General features: G+C 37.9%; 1 protein-coding gene across 11 annotated transcripts in view; it reads right to left on the bottom strand.

The window, feature by feature from the left end:
• Window positions 1–8,392: 8,392 nt before the first annotated feature.
• The window catches only part of rimbp2a (RIMS binding protein 2a), a 101,260-nt gene continuing 92,647 nt past the window's right edge, over window positions 8,393–17,005 (bottom strand). For 2 of the 11 annotated variants that reach the window (XM_077232871.1, XM_077232879.1), the window contains 9 exons: window positions 16,591–16,719; window positions 16,316–16,462; window positions 16,117–16,225; window positions 12,191–12,360; window positions 11,942–12,110; window positions 11,000–11,097; window positions 10,827–10,898; window positions 10,599–10,748; window positions 8,393–8,947 (listed from right to left, as the gene is read on the bottom strand). In XM_077232871.1, the coding sequence (XP_077088986.1) occupies window positions 8,759–8,947; window positions 10,599–10,748; window positions 10,827–10,898; window positions 11,000–11,097; window positions 11,942–12,110; window positions 12,191–12,360; window positions 16,117–16,225; window positions 16,316–16,462; window positions 16,591–16,719 (1,233 nt within the window). In that variant the 3' untranslated portion in view covers window positions 8,393–8,758. Of the gene's footprint in view, window positions 8,948–9,875; window positions 10,749–10,826; window positions 10,899–10,999; window positions 11,098–11,941; window positions 12,111–12,190; window positions 12,364–15,177; window positions 15,304–16,116; window positions 16,226–16,315; window positions 16,463–16,590; window positions 16,720–17,005 lie in introns of those variants that run through there. The other 9 variants (XM_077232876.1, XM_077232877.1, XM_077232868.1 and 6 more) reach the window with 8 other exon arrangements.

Here is a 17,005-nt window from a genome sequence, read left to right as displayed (position 1 = left end):
AATTAATGAGATAAATCAATGGAGATAAAAATATGTAAAAAATTACACAACAAATATTGTCATTGATAAATTTAAACGTTTAAAATACATACATGTGACAGCAGCAACCTGACATTAAAAAATTATATATATATATATATATATATAATTTTACAAGAGTTTGAACAAGGGTTTTGAATCCATTAGGCCTACAAAACCACTGCTGAGTAATTGAATGTTTGACTCAAATGCTTAGTCACTGATGTATAGCCCTTTACACAACTATGTGACAACTATTTCTCATACAGCTTTAGTCACGTATTGAAATACCTTCGGTAGAAGTCAATGCATCATTATGACATGTTAGGTTATATATTCCCCAAGAGGTATACGTTAGCTTTTCACTTTATATTCAGAGTCAGTGTGAATGAATAAACTCTCAGTGATTTCTGACTAAAGAAGATCTCACTAAAGGGAGCGTCATCAATCTCCTGTCAGTCAGAACACACAGTATAACCTGTACCTTTGCTGCTTTGTAGTGCTTGATAGCATCTTTCACCAGTACAAAGCACAATTTTATGTCCTGCCCTTTGATAAGTGCCACAAATTCCTCTGCAAGGACACAGAGTACCAACCGTTAATGCAAAGAATAAATCAAAAGGCAGCCCATGCCAAATACCGTGTAAGAGGCTTGATTTAAAAGTTACTACTTTGTGCAAAGGTAAAAAGTTATGCAATGGATATTATGCATTTAGATTGTGAAATTCAACACGCAGCTGCATTTCATCTGGATTTTATTTAATTCAGTACTAGTAGATCCCTGCAGTTGCGATGCCTTTGCTGGAGTGCTTTTGAATTTGATGAATTTTCCATGGCCCAGTTTACATTCTGTCATCATATCAGCCCCATCTGCTCAGATGTCCAGATGTTAGCTGTGTGAGACAGACCACAGCCGTGATACTCAAAGGTGAACAACAGCTTAGTAGCAATGATATGAAATGGTGGTCAGTAAACTGAGCTACCAGTGAGTTTGACCCATTTTGATGACCTATTCCATTAAGAATTTTGTTCACGTGAAAGCGCATCAGCTGCACTACAATTTACTTGAGCTTTTTATCTTGATGAGGATCGTGTGATGATAGGTTGCCACAGTAACACAGAATGACAGTAAACCTACTTAGAGAATGAAATATACCACAATGGCCACATGTATATCAATCATACCAACCCCATGACCAACTCCATGTCGCTAAATGATTATACACAGCCCTTCACACATAAATCACATTCAGATATGTCACCGCCAATATGCTGTAAGAAATCTTGCTCTTTTACTCTTTTTTTTTAATGCGCTATACAGACTAGAGTAGAATTTGGTAAAACCGCTGCTCAGCCTCCTTAAGAAAAAAATAAGTAGTATATTTCAATGCTATGCTAAAAAAATAAACCAAGTTTGAGGGAATAGTCATAAAACAACAAATGTATCACTTTTAGCAAACGGCGTCCGTCAATCGGAGCAGTGGGAACCCTTTGGAAAAGTATGGAGTTTGGGAGCGTCAGTCAAAGCCTTTGTGACGTTGATCTATGGATAAAGTTGAGCAGAGGCGCTCTCGCTCAGTGTGAGTTGAATTTCTATGCAGGTGATGAATGAATGCGCTCTGCAGTGCGTGTCGTGGATGTATATCACTCTGCTCTCTATAGGATGGAGAGATAAGTTACTGCTAACCTGCAATGTCGTTCTACACCTTCCCTCAGGAAGGGGTCGTGAGCTCGGCTTGCATCCATTACACAGACACTTTTCGATAGCTGCAAATTTGCTGAAAGGACTTGCCCTGCAAATTCCCGCTCAGATCTTAGGTGGCATGAGGCAGGCGTTTTCCTTGTAGAGGACATTAATTGCGAACCAAGCCTCAAGCACTGCTTCGGTGTACTTTAGTGTAGAGTGTAGTCTCAGCATGGGCACTGTGGTTCATTTAAGGAGACTCTCCCATTACAGACGACTCAGTCAAAACATTCATGAAAAATGTGCGCCATTGTGTCCAACCCTGACCCATCCGATGAGTTACCTGCATTGAAACACCTCTGTCATTCAGGGGTCAATTAGACAATGCTCTCTGAAAAGGAGCTGCTTTATAGCCACTGAAATATTCACGAAAAAGCAGCAGGAAGATGAATGGGTGACTGTGTCCCAGCTCAGGGCCCTTGTTAAAAGAAGGCGTTGATCGAGAGGTCAAAGCCGGAGAGAATTTTAAACATCCATTGGCCCAGGCCCAGGCCCCCCGGGATCATTACAGCTCACTCCTGAAAGGAAGGAGAGCCAAGCCAAGAGCAAGAGAAGCCTAGCACGGTGATATACGAGCATAATCATTTCTCGCTCTCCTCCTTTTTTTCTCTAGGCAGGGCTGGCCCTCACTTCATCCTCTTGAATTTCGGTACAGCATATTCCACTGAAACCTCTGCAGCAGGCTCAAGCACTTTTTTTAAAGGGATAGTTCAACTAAAAATCAGAGTTCTCTTATTACTTTTTCGCCCTTATGTTGTTTCCAAACCTCAAAGTGGTTATTTTTTTCCCCATGGAACACAAAAGTAATGTAAAAAAAAAAAAAATCCATATAACAAAAGTTCAATTCACCCAAAATAAAATAGCTCCATAAAAGTGTGTGTGTGTGTGTGGGGTGTGTGGTGGGGGGTGGGGGGTGGTGGGTGGGGGGTGGGGGGGGGGGTTATGAGTCAGAATTTTAGCCATTATTCATAATCTTGCTGTCCCCTGAGGGTCAGCTATTGCCTGTCGTTCACAATTTAAAAATGACGCTTCTTATCTGGTTACTTCACGTGCAAGATTCAATGAGTTTTGTCATCAACACAGCATTTTGCTAGTATGGACATAGACTAAATAGTGTGGCAAATATTTATGAATTTTTTTAAAAGATTATTTATATTATTTTAATCTCAATTTAATTACATTTTTAATTTTGGTCACACAAAGTTATTGTAAGACTTCAGAAGACAATTAATCATATATGAAAAATCGTGGCTAAAGGCGCTGTCACGGGTGTGGTGCAGATTAGTGATGTGTCCTCCCGTATGCGATATTTTTTTTTCACAGGATGGTAGGGGAAGACTCATGAATATTCATTAGGGAACTCATCCCTGATTGGTCTTAACCCCAGTGACTGGTAGGTTTAGGGGCGGGGTTAGGGGTAGGTCATCAGACCCCCAGTGACTGGTAGGTTTAGGGGCGGGGTTAGGGCGTAGGTCATCAGACCAATCAGGCATGAGTTCCCTAATGAATATTCATGAGTCTTCCCCTACCATCCTGTGAAAAAAATATCGCCTCCCGTATCGAGGCTTCGAAGCGTGTGTCGAGTAATGCGGGATGATTTCTGTGAAGCGCGTATCTAGGCTTGTGTCGGTGACGAATGTGGTGACGTTTGAAGCCTCGCGAGCCGCCTGTACCACGTGACTGCTTCAGGAAGTGGTTCGCGGTTTGGCGGTCTATTTGAAATATAAGGGCCAGCAAAATGCAATGGATTCCCCCTCACATCTTGCGGACTTGGGACTTTGCGAGTTTGTTAGCGATCTATTCAAGCTTCTTTTTTTGCGATGGAACCATGCGATGTCATCATAATCACACTGCACGTTTTACATTTATTGTCCACTTGATGGCACAATAGAGCAAATGAAGCAGAATGAAGCTTCGGCACATGAGTGAACCAATTGGATGGAACGCTTCAATGCTTTATGAAGCTTCATCTCGCCATCACTAGCGCAGATAAGACAGAGGCTGAGGCAAAAAGTTCCAATTCAACGATTTACTCAAAATCCAAAAACAACAAACAGGTACAGGCAGGTTGACGGAAAAAATGTAACTCACACATAACACTCCAAGACATTAACAGCGTGACATAACATCGACAAGGACCGACCAGGACAGACTGAACAAAAGCAAATTAAATACAAGCACAAATCAAACATAACAAGGTGAAGACAGGTGACACAGATGATGATAACGAGGAATGGGCTGATAAGTGAGGGAGTGAGTACAGGTGTGGAGACAAGGAGGATTCTGGGGAGTGTAGTGCAGACTAAGACAGACATGTGCAGACGAAGACTGTGACAGGCGCACTGGGGTAAAAGGCACATTTGATTTGATTTTCCTTTAAACCACTATATGGCACAAATACAAAGACTTTCCAAAACATTCTCTTTTGGGGTAAAAGGCTAAAGGCTGTTGGGGCTAAAGACACAATAATTAACATGATAATAAATACATTTATAATTCATATTTAAAAAATATGATATTAATCATATCATATAATAAAATGTATTTTATTGTTAATACATTACATTTGTATAAAATTATTTTCAATACTTTGAGGATCAACTTAAAAAAAACAATCTGTATTTTCTAAAATTAACATTTTAATGACAGTAGGCTATATATATATTTAACAAAATTGAATTATTTTATTTATCAAAATGAACAGAAAAGAGTACAAACTTTGCTAAAGTGATTGTTTTGAACAAATATTAACTTAGTATTAAAAACATATTATTTTAGCTAAAGTAGGCTATTTATATCAGTACTGTGTGCCTTTTGCCTCATGCTGGTGATCCTTACCCCATGTGTGGGGTAAAAGGCCAAACTTGCCACCTCATACATTTAAAAGATTTTTAAACAAAATAAACCACTTTTATGATTTATTTTCACACAAAATCTGTTGCTCCATCAATGTTTAAATCAAGCATATTTTTTTTTTCTGCAATCACACACTAGGGGAGGAGTGAAAGGCACATTTTTCTTAATGTGCACCTTTATACCCCTATATATAAATACTTTTATAGTTTTTTTTTAATTATTATTATTTATTTAGCTGTTTTGGTGCTTGATAGACTCTGCTGGTCATTAACTGTCGTTGTATGAAAAAAGCAGCAACAATTTTACAAAAATATCTACTTTTGTATTTCATGGAATAGCTTTGGACCTGATGTAATTTTGGGTGAATTCCTTTAACTCACCATGTTTGTTTACTACGCGCTTTGAATTTTTAAACATTAGTGTTGTTGAGTAACACCAGTTTGATCATAAGAAGGATGACACCTCAGAAATTGATAAACTAGATGATTATAACCCATCATTAAATGCAGCTCTCGGATGTTGACAGAGTGTAAATGGCCTGTCAACATGAATCTTCACCCCAAAAACACAGCAATATTAATTCACTCACCTTACCCATGATGCCTGATGAGATATTGAGGCCACTGCTGCCATCTACTGGGTTGTTGCTGTATTAATTGTTATGTTTGCTGTTGGGAGACGTGCTATGTGATTTGCCATGAAAAGTTCAAGTTCGATATTGAAAAATATCACATTTATTTTCATAGAAAATGTATATTTTACACAATGCTACACATGCACAGCCACACAATTGTCCATATCAGTAGACCAACGAGTCCTTTTTTCTCTTTAATTCACAGAGCGAACACAGAATTGCCGACTTGAGCATCTTTTCTTGAAGACACCATGGATAACACTTACACTGTTGAATATTAAATTTTAAAACACTAAAAAAGTCTGTAAATTAAGTATAAACATTTATAAATTATCTACAAATGGAGTACAAAAGAGTAACCGAGAAATGAACACATCATCCAGTTACAACGAACACTCGGGATTCATGATAATAATAGAGATATTTCTTTTAAATGAAAATATATGTAATCTCTTTTATTTATTTATCTTTTGGCAAAAAGATGTTGCAAGCTATACAAGCAGCTGAACATTTCATACATTCCTTTTTGGCAATCCAACTTTGTATTATTATTATTATTATCATCATTTAATTAATTAGAACCTTCCATGTTTTTCTTTTATACAATAAATAAACTTCATTCACCCCAAATGAATGTCATTATATATATATATATATATATATATATATATATATATATATATATATATATATATATATATATATATATACTGTACATATATAGGCTATATTAAAATGCTTAAATACATTTAAGATAATCTTTTTTAAAGATTTAAAAAACGTTCTTTTTTTTAAACACACAGTATGTACCCTGGATCAAACCATTCAAGAGTGCATTCTAAACCTAACCGGCCACATTATTGAGATTCCACCAAATGTTGGCTCAACTTCACATTTCCAGTTGTGGGACAAGTTGTTTTGTGTTAATGCAAAAGAATTTGCCCTTGATGTACACTACTATTATAGCTTGAGACAGCTGAGCCATCATAGGTAGTTTTGCCTGAGGGTATTTAACCTGTATTTTGGTAGCTGAGAATGTGTATTATATGGTCCCTAAGAGACTATAACAGAAAGTTTGTCTACCATAGCAAGCAAAGACCCCAGGAAAAACAGCCACTGATAACAGCAGCAAGGATATGTCATTTAGGCCTATAGACGATCTCATTATACCAGCCCACTATTTGTGTAAACCACTGTTAAAGAGATAGTTCACCCAAAAATGAAATTTCTGTCATAATTTAGCCTACTCACCATCATGTTGTTCCAAACCTTTGCGACTTTCTTTCTTCTGCAGAACGTAAAAGAAAATATTGTGAAGAATGTTGTGAAGAAAACAGTTTTGGTTACCATTGACCTCATTTGTATGACAAAAAAAGAGAATCATTTCTCAAAATGTCTTCTTTCATGTTCCACAGAAAAAAATCAATTCATGTTTGTAGAATGAGTAAGTTATGGCAGGATTGTAATCCTGGGGTGAAAAACCTTTTAAGGGCCATTTTCACAGAATGCGTTCTTGCTTTAAAACTAAATAAAAAAAAAATATTAAAAAAAATTATTTTAACCTGAATGCAACGTTTTAAAAATGCGGCGCTCATTAGCCAACACTAATAAAATAGCCTACGTTCAATTTAATATGTAACATTGGAAAACAATTTCCATTGTAAAAAAAAACGCGTTCTGTGTAAACCAGCCTTCAGAAAGTGGAATTTAAATGATAGTTCACCTCAAATGAAAATTCTGTCTGGACCACTATCATCAAATATGATTGGCCAGCAGCATATAGTTTGGATTGGCGGTATGGTTCTGTTCTGGGAAATAACTCTGCGCATCCATGCAGCCAGCCTAGCATGGATAAGAGTAGGGAGAGCAGCGGTAAACAGAACAGAACCAACCAACATGAATGTATTGCAGATATCATTAATGTCAATATTTTATCATTAATTTTCTGGGAATGCGGACTCATTGTTTATTTTTGCAATATTTTAATATACAACATAATTCAAGAATTTAATCAGATTCAAGGGGAACAGAATGCCAATTCCTGACTGGAGGAGAGGAGGAGCTGGGGATGGAGGAGGGAATTAGCTCTAGAGAAACGCAATAGCTATTGATAATACCGAAGAAGCTTATATATTAATACAGTGATAGGTGTTGTATGCCTATAGGTAGACGTGGATCAGCTGAGAGTCAGCTAACACAAGCTTGACTAACATGGCCTGCCAGAACTAATGCTACTTTTTTTTTTTGGTCATCACTTACCCACAAGTTGTTCCAAACCTGAGTTACCAATATTCTTCAAAATATCTTATTTTGTGTTCAACAGAAGAAAGGTTCTCATACAGGTTTGGAACTAAATGATGACAATATTTTCAATTTTGGGCGAACTATCCCTTTAAGGAGACACCAAGACACAATATTTGCTTAAATGTTTCTTCTTGAGAAGACGGAACCACCCTTATTGACTTTAGAAAGGACCAGAAAACAACTTGTAATTAGCAGCACGTCACATTATCACAAAAGTTTATAACAACATTTGTCCCTTTTAAGTTTAAGGGTTGCACGAACATGGACGCAGAGGGGACACACTCCATTCACCAAAACACACAGACAGATTGTGCGATTTGAAAGGCAAACAGAAACTTTCCATTGTATTTTTATAACTTCAGAGTCATTCTCGTGATAAACATGGGATAGGGAGCAAGCAAAAGAGAGAATACTTGGCAAAGACTGATGTATGGAGACATCAGATAGATAATATACTGTACTTAGTGAGTTTAGATGAAGGCCACAGCAATGTTTAAAAGGATTTGCTCATAGACTGTCCTGGTCAGTAATGAGTTTTTGCACATTGCTAAAATGCTTTTAAATGGAAATATATTATTTTATTGTGGTCCTTTTTGTGTTTCGGACTAATGCACTTGATATGGTCTGGAGGTTAGCATATACTGCTATTTGACGCACAACGTCAGGCCATATTTGAAGTGCTTTTTGAACCGTTTCTATTCATAACTCAATGCAATACCAAACATTAAAATCTGAGATTAAATATTTAGCTCAAAATCCAGCACTTCGATTTTAAAAATGGAAATAGCAATGGAAGTAGGCTAATTCTTTAAACATAACATATTTTGGTCCTCTACATCACAGTATGGAAAGATGCTTTTATTCTGACACCCAATTAGCAAACTCACTGACATGTGAGTGACATCTTTATATATGTCATTCCTTTTCATCTGGATTATTAGATCTATTTCATAATGTGTACGTGGCATGTTAAGGTGAAAGTTTTCTCCTTTTTTTTGTTTTTGTTTTGTTGTTGAAAATCCTAGTTCCCTATCGGTCGCTCACGTTCGACGTCACGTCTCCCGTTCCCTCCTTCAGGGAACGAGGGTTACATTAGTAACCGAGATGTTTTTATTGACACATCAGGGATTGGCTGTTTCCCTTTTGAGATAGAAATCTGTATGCTGTTGTAGTCTAATGAATTTGAAATCAAACTCATACTTTTACTTTGAGAACTTTTGGAGCAGTTTCTTCCCCTTAGAGAGCAGACCTTTTTTCTTTTTTGACGCCAGGTCTCGTGGACCCCTGGCTGGGCTCAGCGGCCTGACTGGGCCAACAGGAAGCAAAGGACGCACAGTGGGAGAGGCAGGTCTTCCAGGGGCCGGAGCTGGCACTGTACTTTCCACAGGCACCTAATGAAACATCCATGGGGAGGGGAAAATTGTGGGATATTACACAGCAAGTCTATCTTTTGCCTTATCATCTACCGCCTTCTAACCGTCAGGCTCATGTTCAGAGTTTTAAAACAAATTGTTTGAAATGTGCCAAGAAAGTAAGAGCAAAAATGATATTACTACTCACAGATTGGAACTCTAGAGAAACGGCAGATAATATGGCTGGTACCTGAATTAACTCAACTGTGTTATTATTAATTTTTTTTTTCTTGGCTGCTATAAGAAGGATAAGAAATAGTCCTTTAATTAATTTCTGTTTGAACTGTTATAAGAAACTTCTAAAAGTCAAGGGATCTTATATTCTATTAAAGCATCAAAATAGACACAAAGCACGGAAACCAACTGCAGATACCATACAAGTCTAATGCACTGGCATATTAAGCAGAAAAGTCTGTGTTTTTGAAGACAGAAAAAGGAAAATAAATTCATTTGAAAAATAAATCAAATATTAATCTGAATAAAGGAGCATTATTAAGCAGATAACCTGAAACAAACCTTATCTTTCGATGAAAACAGATAATTAAATCAACTTGCTTATATGCTACATATAAAAGCAATATGATAGAAAACTCCAATTAGATAATTTGGCCGTAGAAATTCCATAAAAAATCTGCATAAAATCCCTTGCATGAGACAGATTACTGGTATCGCCAGTTGCTTAACTTACCTAGCAAGACCTAAGTCTGCTAGGGTGGGAAATGAACAATATTCCTCAGCTTTTTTCTTTTTTTGCAAAGCCGGTGGGGAAAAACGGAAATTAGAATGCAGCGACATCATAAAAAAAAAATCCAAAACATCAATTATGAGGAGAAAAAACAACAACAACGCCACGTACACATAAATGAATAAATCTGTCCACTAAATGTCCACTAGCAAAAAATACATATTTGTCTCAGTTTTTCATTTATTTTGATTTATTGTAATTACATCATGACTTTTATTTTAGTCTCTCAGGAAGAGATGAGAATGAGAAATATTTATATGTTCTGCTAGTTCATATGATCTGAAAAATAGAGGGTTTTTTTGACAATGTGCAATATACAAAAAGAAACAAAGCCTCTTCAAAGAAATACAACATTTTTGGGTAATGTAGTTTACTTTTATATAAAAGCTACAGGTCTGTTATGAAAAAAAAAAAAAACAGGCATGCGTCAACTATGTGAGTTTCCAAATCAGTCTTTTAACAGGGTCACAAATGACGAGCCATGGACCCTATGGACTTCACAAAGCACTTTGACTAATGCAAACAGCTTCACTTAAGTAGGGTTTTGTGTTTCAGTGCAAAGATGCTTTATGCTTTATTCAAAGTCCGGTGCAGGAACAGAATTTGGCCTTTTCCACAAGTCCTCTGGCGCCTCTACGAACATTCGCTCTCTTAAAAGAGTCACGTTCGTACCTGTCTCTCTATGTTCTCAAAAAAGGCTCTGTTTGCAGTGGGCTTTGCTTCTCCCTTTCCTAGAGCAAGAAAGGTTGGACTGGAAACCACCACCACGGTCACATAACGAAAAAACAAACAAGCACAAGAAAACACAGAGACGGCGAGTGGACCGAAACTCAAACGGAGGATGAATGGACACAGGGCCTAGCGCTGAGAACGGCGATGGTGTACCCGTTTGGCCTCTGGGCGCGGTGCTGGTACCGGATTGGGCTCGTCCTGACCGTGCTGGGAGGGAGTGTCCGTCAGATAGACCTCCACGTCATCAGGCACTTCTTCAAGAAAGTTGGATGGAACCAAGCCCCGATGTCCATTCAGCTCACCCTGAGAGTCAGAAAAACTTACATTGCCGCAGGCTCAGAATAATACAGAGTGAGTGGTCAGCACAACAATGATACTTACATAATAGAAGCCATCTTCATCTATATCCCCAAAAACAGCAATGATGTCACCAGCACAGAACGTCAGTTCAGCCTGCCACAGAAAGCACATGATCAGCAACTATTCACAAATGCATATTCAGAAGATTGAAAACCTGACTATATATGTATACATATATATGGTGTGTTTAACACCTCAACATCCACATTTGGGGAGCTCTCTCTGGGGTCGTAGTCGTACAGGGCAACCATTCTTCTTGTGGCCACTGGATGGCGACCTCTCCTATTTTGTTCTGATGGGAAAGAGAATCAGTTTCTTTGTGGGATAGGCTATGTACAAAATAACATTTGACTGGTTAGCATGATCCAGTTACTGGTAGAAAGCTCTGCACTGGTGACCATAAAAGCAGCCATGTATTCGATATATTCTAACAAAGTACAAAAAAAACAAAGTTTGGGGTCAGTAAGATGTTTTTAAATGCATGAATACTTTTAAGGGCCGTTCACACCAAACACAATAACTATAACGATGACTATAAAGTTTTAATAATTGTTTTCATTGTATGAGAATAGGGAAGTCCACACCACAACTATAATTATAACGACACGAGGAAGAATATCATTTGGCATCACTTTCAGAAAGATTTTTTCCAGCTGAGGAATGATTGAATTGACATTACCAAATCAGATCTATCCTTCTTTAAAGAGCTCAAGCATGTAAAGTGGCAAATGACATAACTAGCTCATAATAAACAGAGCGTTATCGTGCGTTGGTGGGTACACTATTACAGTTATCATTATAGTTATTATCCTAGGTGTGAACAAGCCTTTATTTAGCAAGAATGTATTAAGTTTAACAAAAGTGACAAATTCTGTTTCAAATAAATACTGTTATTTTGAACTTTATATTCATCAAATAATCCCATTTTAATTTTTAATAACATTTCACAATATTATATTTTAACTGTATCAAATAAATGTAGCATTGGTGAGCAAAAGAGACTTCTTTTAAAAACATTATAAAATCGTACTGACCCAAAACCTTTTGAACAGTAGTGTGTAACAATAAGTTTGCAAATCTTTAATATTTTTGTCATTATAATAAGTTTGGATAACTGTGACAGGAAAAACACCAACCAATTCTGTCCACAGGGGTATTGAGAGGGAGAAATCCTTGTTTCATGAGCTGCTCCATGGTCTCATCATCCTCAGCACGGATTTCCGACACCATGTTACAGGGAATAAGTCCAGACCTGCCTCGGATCTCCCCACGATAAAAGCCATCATTATCCTTATCCCCATACACCTTAGACACACAGACAGAGGGATGTTGAAACAATGGAAGGGCAATTTAACAACAGATCATTAACTCCATCTGAGCAGTACCTTTATTATCTGACCCTCTTTAAAAGGGAGTTCCTCATCAGCTGCATCAGGGTTAGGGGACATGGAGAGAGGGTCATAGTCGAAGAGGGCCACAAAGATCCGAAACGGCTCCTCCTGCTCAGATTCATCATAGTACGGAGGAGAACGCCGACATCGGTCCCTGTATCCATCTACTATGAGAAAGACAGGTAAAAAAGAACAAGTTGTCTAATAGACAGATTTAATATTATCCCTATACATGGATAGTTGGAAAGCCGTGCTCTGCTGTGTGATATAAAACTTTTTTTTTAATTAACGATTTTTCTAATTGTATATTTACTGTTATGCCACTTATATTAATTGAGATCAAATTTATTATTTTTATTAATATTTGTTGGCATGCTCATAAAAATTAATTTGTCGCTTTGAAGATCCATTTGACCAAACTGAAGGGAAAAATTGAAAAAAGTCATTAAAATTGTAATATATAAATCAATGTGATATATAATGAATAATTATTGTAAACAAATTATAAAAAGCGGTTTAGCTGCTTATTATATTTTTGCTGAAACTGATAAAAAAAAATGTCAGCATTCTTTGATGAATAGTACATTCAAAAGAACAGCATTTATTTATATTATAAACATTTTGTAAGATAAATGTCTTTACTGCTGTGGTGTAAAGTATTTGAGTAAATGTAATTAGTTACTTACTTGTGTATATTTTTTGCTACTTTGTAGTTTGACTAAGTATCAAAGATAAAACAACTTTTACTCCCTACTTGACTACATTTATGAATAAGAATATGTACTTTTACTCCAATACATTTATAATGAGCAATGCAATTACTTGTTACATTTTGCATGGCATCTAACAGCAGCAGTTTATTACTGCTACAAAAGAAGCGATGTCACCAACTACGGGGTATTGATACTATGTCTTGTGCGTTTTGCCCTTGTTCACCCAAACTTGTCAACAAGGTTACTTTACAATGAATGCAAGCACATGGTAGTTGTGAATGGCAGGTGTTACATTTATGGGGTGAGGAAACCAGCACATCCAGTACAAGTAGGCTTTGAATATTTAATTTTACTTAACATTATTTTATTTATCCGTTATTATTGAAGAGAACATTTTAAAGGATATTGGTTTACTTACAGTATGCCCCTTCATGAGCACTTGAGCTTCACTGAGTCTTTAGTGTTTGTAGATGTTTAAGAGGCTGATAAGTGGATGTTTAAGTGGCAGTTGTCGACCTTGATTTATTGCAATATTTACAGTAGGTGTTCAGTTTTATTTGGATTTTAGAAAAAGAAACATGTGACTGCTCTCCTCACAAAACGGTTTCTTGTTTTCATATCTCTTAGGTGTTGAGGACTAGTGCATATTTGAGCCTACATTCAGGTACACGAGGTACTGTATGAGTTTATTCATACAAGAAAAATACCTAAAGGGATAATTCACCCAAAAATATATATTTTTATAAAATATATGTCATTGTTTACTCGCCCTCAAATTGTTCCAAACCTGTATGAATTTGAACATGAATATACAAAACAATATACAAAAAATATACAGAACATCTTTTGTGTTCAGCAGAAGAAAGAAACTCATACAGGTTTGGACCAACTTGAGGGGGAGTAAATTATGACAGAATTATAATTTTTGGGTGAACTATCCCTTTAAGCACTGTTAAAATCAGATACTCTAAGACATTTACTCTAGTCATATTGGAATTGGTGACTTGAAAATTGTAATGGAGTCATTTTCACTCTAAGGTATCTGTACTTTTACTCCAGTGTGGTTTTCAGGTACTCTTTACACCTGCTTTACAGTGACTATTAAACAGTTTAATGCATCTTTCTAAATAAAAGTATTAATTAAAAAAACATACTGACTGAATTCATTCATCTCAATAGCAAAATGTGTCCCAATCAACCTGAATTCACCCCTATATATATATATATATATATATATATATATATATATATATATCACCTGGTTCTGTAATACAAAACCATATACAGTAGGCATGACTTGATGGTATAAGCTTACAAGACTTTTTAAAAGATCCAAAGGATATTTTGAAGCAAGTAACAAACAGTATAAATATTATTATCTCCATGTATAATAATGGACAGTGTGAATAAGCATGCAATTCAGTCCAATGGAGTGAAATTACGCTCCATACTTGCACAATCCATTTATTTGCCAAACAACTCTTGGGTGGGTTGAAAGAAACAGACATTTCTTACAGTAATATGATGGCTATGATGTGTGTCACTGTGTGTGTTTGCTTGTGTGTGTGTGGGTATGTGGTGATTGGGAGTGAAACACCCATATGGCAGCCAATTACAGATGAACAGCAAGCCAAACATGAAGCTCCTGACAGGCGCACACACAGAGAGAGAGAGAGAGAGAGAGAGAGAGAGAGAGAGAGAGAGAGAGAAAGAGAGAGAGAGAGAGAGAGAGAGAGAGAGAGCACGCTGTCTGAGCTACTGTAACCATGCAGAGATCTGGATCTGATGGGGCAAATTAGTCCTGGATAAAACTACACCTGTTTCCTTTTCTCCCTGATGCATCTACAGAGCTGTGCTAGATTGTGATTCCAACATGCCCAATGTGCATTCCACACAGTTGCCTTTGCAGTTGATGCCAAGGAAACCGTTTGCGTTCTCTTCCTGGTCAACCATTACCTATGTACATATTTGATGGCATTCGTTCGGGGTAAGATGCCACCCTTTAACTTTCACCATTCAGTCATGCATGGCCAAAGTAAAAGAATGAGAGTGGTCAGGTTGAAAAGAGGGAGGTTTGGCAGGCGTCCATTGGTGGGGCAGTGCAAAGGGGGAGGAGCATTCTCTGTGCAAACATGTTGCTAATGGCTATCTTACAGCACCACTTCCAACACAAGCTTCCATCTTGTTGCAGTCCAGTGCAGTTTCATGCGTTTGGCCATTTTCTTTCTCCTCGGACCCCACTCTAAATGCTGCAGCTTCAACACGTACCATAAGGAGGCCTGCGTCCCCCGTGCCTCCGGGAGGAACATGTCCTGTGCCGCGCTACACTGCCATAGTAAACATCCTCCTTGACGGGAGAGAGGTTCCCTTCACTGTTACTCTCAGTGGTTATCTCTGAGGGAAACACCAATCAAAGAGTCGTTATACCATGCGAAGGCTTTTTCGCGTCAAAATGCCCAGGCTGGAGACGCCTAACTACACTGGCATCTCTATGGAAAACCTTGGCTGCGTCCGAAAGCTTAGGCAGCTGACTTGTTGCCTGGCTGCCCTATCAGGCAATGACTTTGCAGGGAGCATTTGCGTATGAAGGTACCTCCCGAAACTTGTGATTTCATACACACTTTTTTGAAGCAGCATAACAGTTTAACGATCTAAAACAAAATAGAGAGAGATTTGGTGGTAACTAAACAAATATTTAATTACAACAATATTAACTTCTCACTAGAAATGACATCAAAAGTGGAAATAGTTGGTAAAAAACATACATTTACACACAACTGACCACCAACTAGAACTTTTTTATTTATAAGCTCAACTGTCACACAATTGAACGCACAGGATTGTGGGACATTATCTATGCTGCCTTCAAAAATGTATCAGATGAAGGTATCCCAAAAGACTGGATGAGACATGATCACTGGATTCAGACATGCCTTGTTGCCTTCCTACCTCTATATTGCTGCCGGCAGAGCCAGCATTTTTTAGATTTCGGACGCAGCCCTTAAGAGAGACGTGAAGATTCAGAGAGGGTTATAATGGTTGAAAGCAACAGGATATGGTTATGGTTGGAACACACAGTGGTGGTCTGGTACACATTGACAAGCTTATGGACGTTTAACAGTTCAAAAAGAGACCATGTGGAGCAGGAGGACAGACAGGCCCTGAAGGAAGTCTTGGACTCCTGTCTCTTCCTGGGAGGGCACTAACCAATGGATGGGACAGTGAGGGGTTGGCGCTGAGGTTGAGGACCTCGGTGAGATGGCTTCCGGTATGAGTCCCGATCCAGCTGACTCGAAGATTGAGTGCTGCCTCCGATCTTGAATCGGGAAGAAAGCAAACTAGTTACAGCCATGCAAACCAGGATATCCCTGGGATATTGTGAGATGTCTTTCGCTTTCTGCGATACCTTAAGTGCATTGTGGGAGTTTCGTCGCCTGCCTTCTTCGTGCTGCATTTCAGAATACAACTCCTCCTCGTCCTCTTCCATGATGTCTGAGAGGTCCGAGCCTCGACTGCTGTCCGTATGATACTCCTCGCTGTGACTGTAATGAGACTGTGAAATGCAGATTGTGAGAAAAAACGACAACCCAAAGCTAATACAACAAACCAAAGCATTCAATGCTGACATTCGCCTCTTATGCCCGTGGTTGTATGGTAAGGCAATCACTTCAACTGCCATACCTGCCTGCCCAGCTCTGAGCCCCTGAGGAAGTCATCCACAGATGCTCCTCTTCTGCGGGCCTGATAGCTTTCCTCATCCTCTTCCTCATCTGAATTTTGAGAGTAAAAGCCCTGGCTTCTCCTCTCCATCTAAATATATTAAAGTACTTTCAGAAGTCTTAATAAAGAGATCTGACAGTTACGCTGAGGTTAAGTACTGACAAAATATCTAATCTTCTGTATGTTCATGAACTCTTTTAAAGAGTTCTCATTTGCACATATTAACCCTAGAATGCATAAACGGGTCAAATTGACCTGATAGGGTGTTGTTATTTGATTATTTTGATATTGAGTCTCAGCAAAACTATATTTGTTTATAGGATCAGAATAACTACCCCAAGTCTTCATAAAGGGGGTCAAAATGACATCCTATTCT

This window comes from Siphateles boraxobius, unplaced genomic scaffold (assembly GCF_051911475.1).
Source record: "Siphateles boraxobius isolate OS27281-9 unplaced genomic scaffold, OSU_SipBor_1 18, whole genome shotgun sequence".
In the NCBI taxonomy this organism is placed as follows: Eukaryota; Metazoa; Chordata; class Actinopteri; order Cypriniformes; family Leuciscidae; genus Siphateles; species Siphateles boraxobius.
Note: the sequence above shows the minus strand (reverse complement) of the source record. Positions and strands in the feature narration are given on the sequence as shown.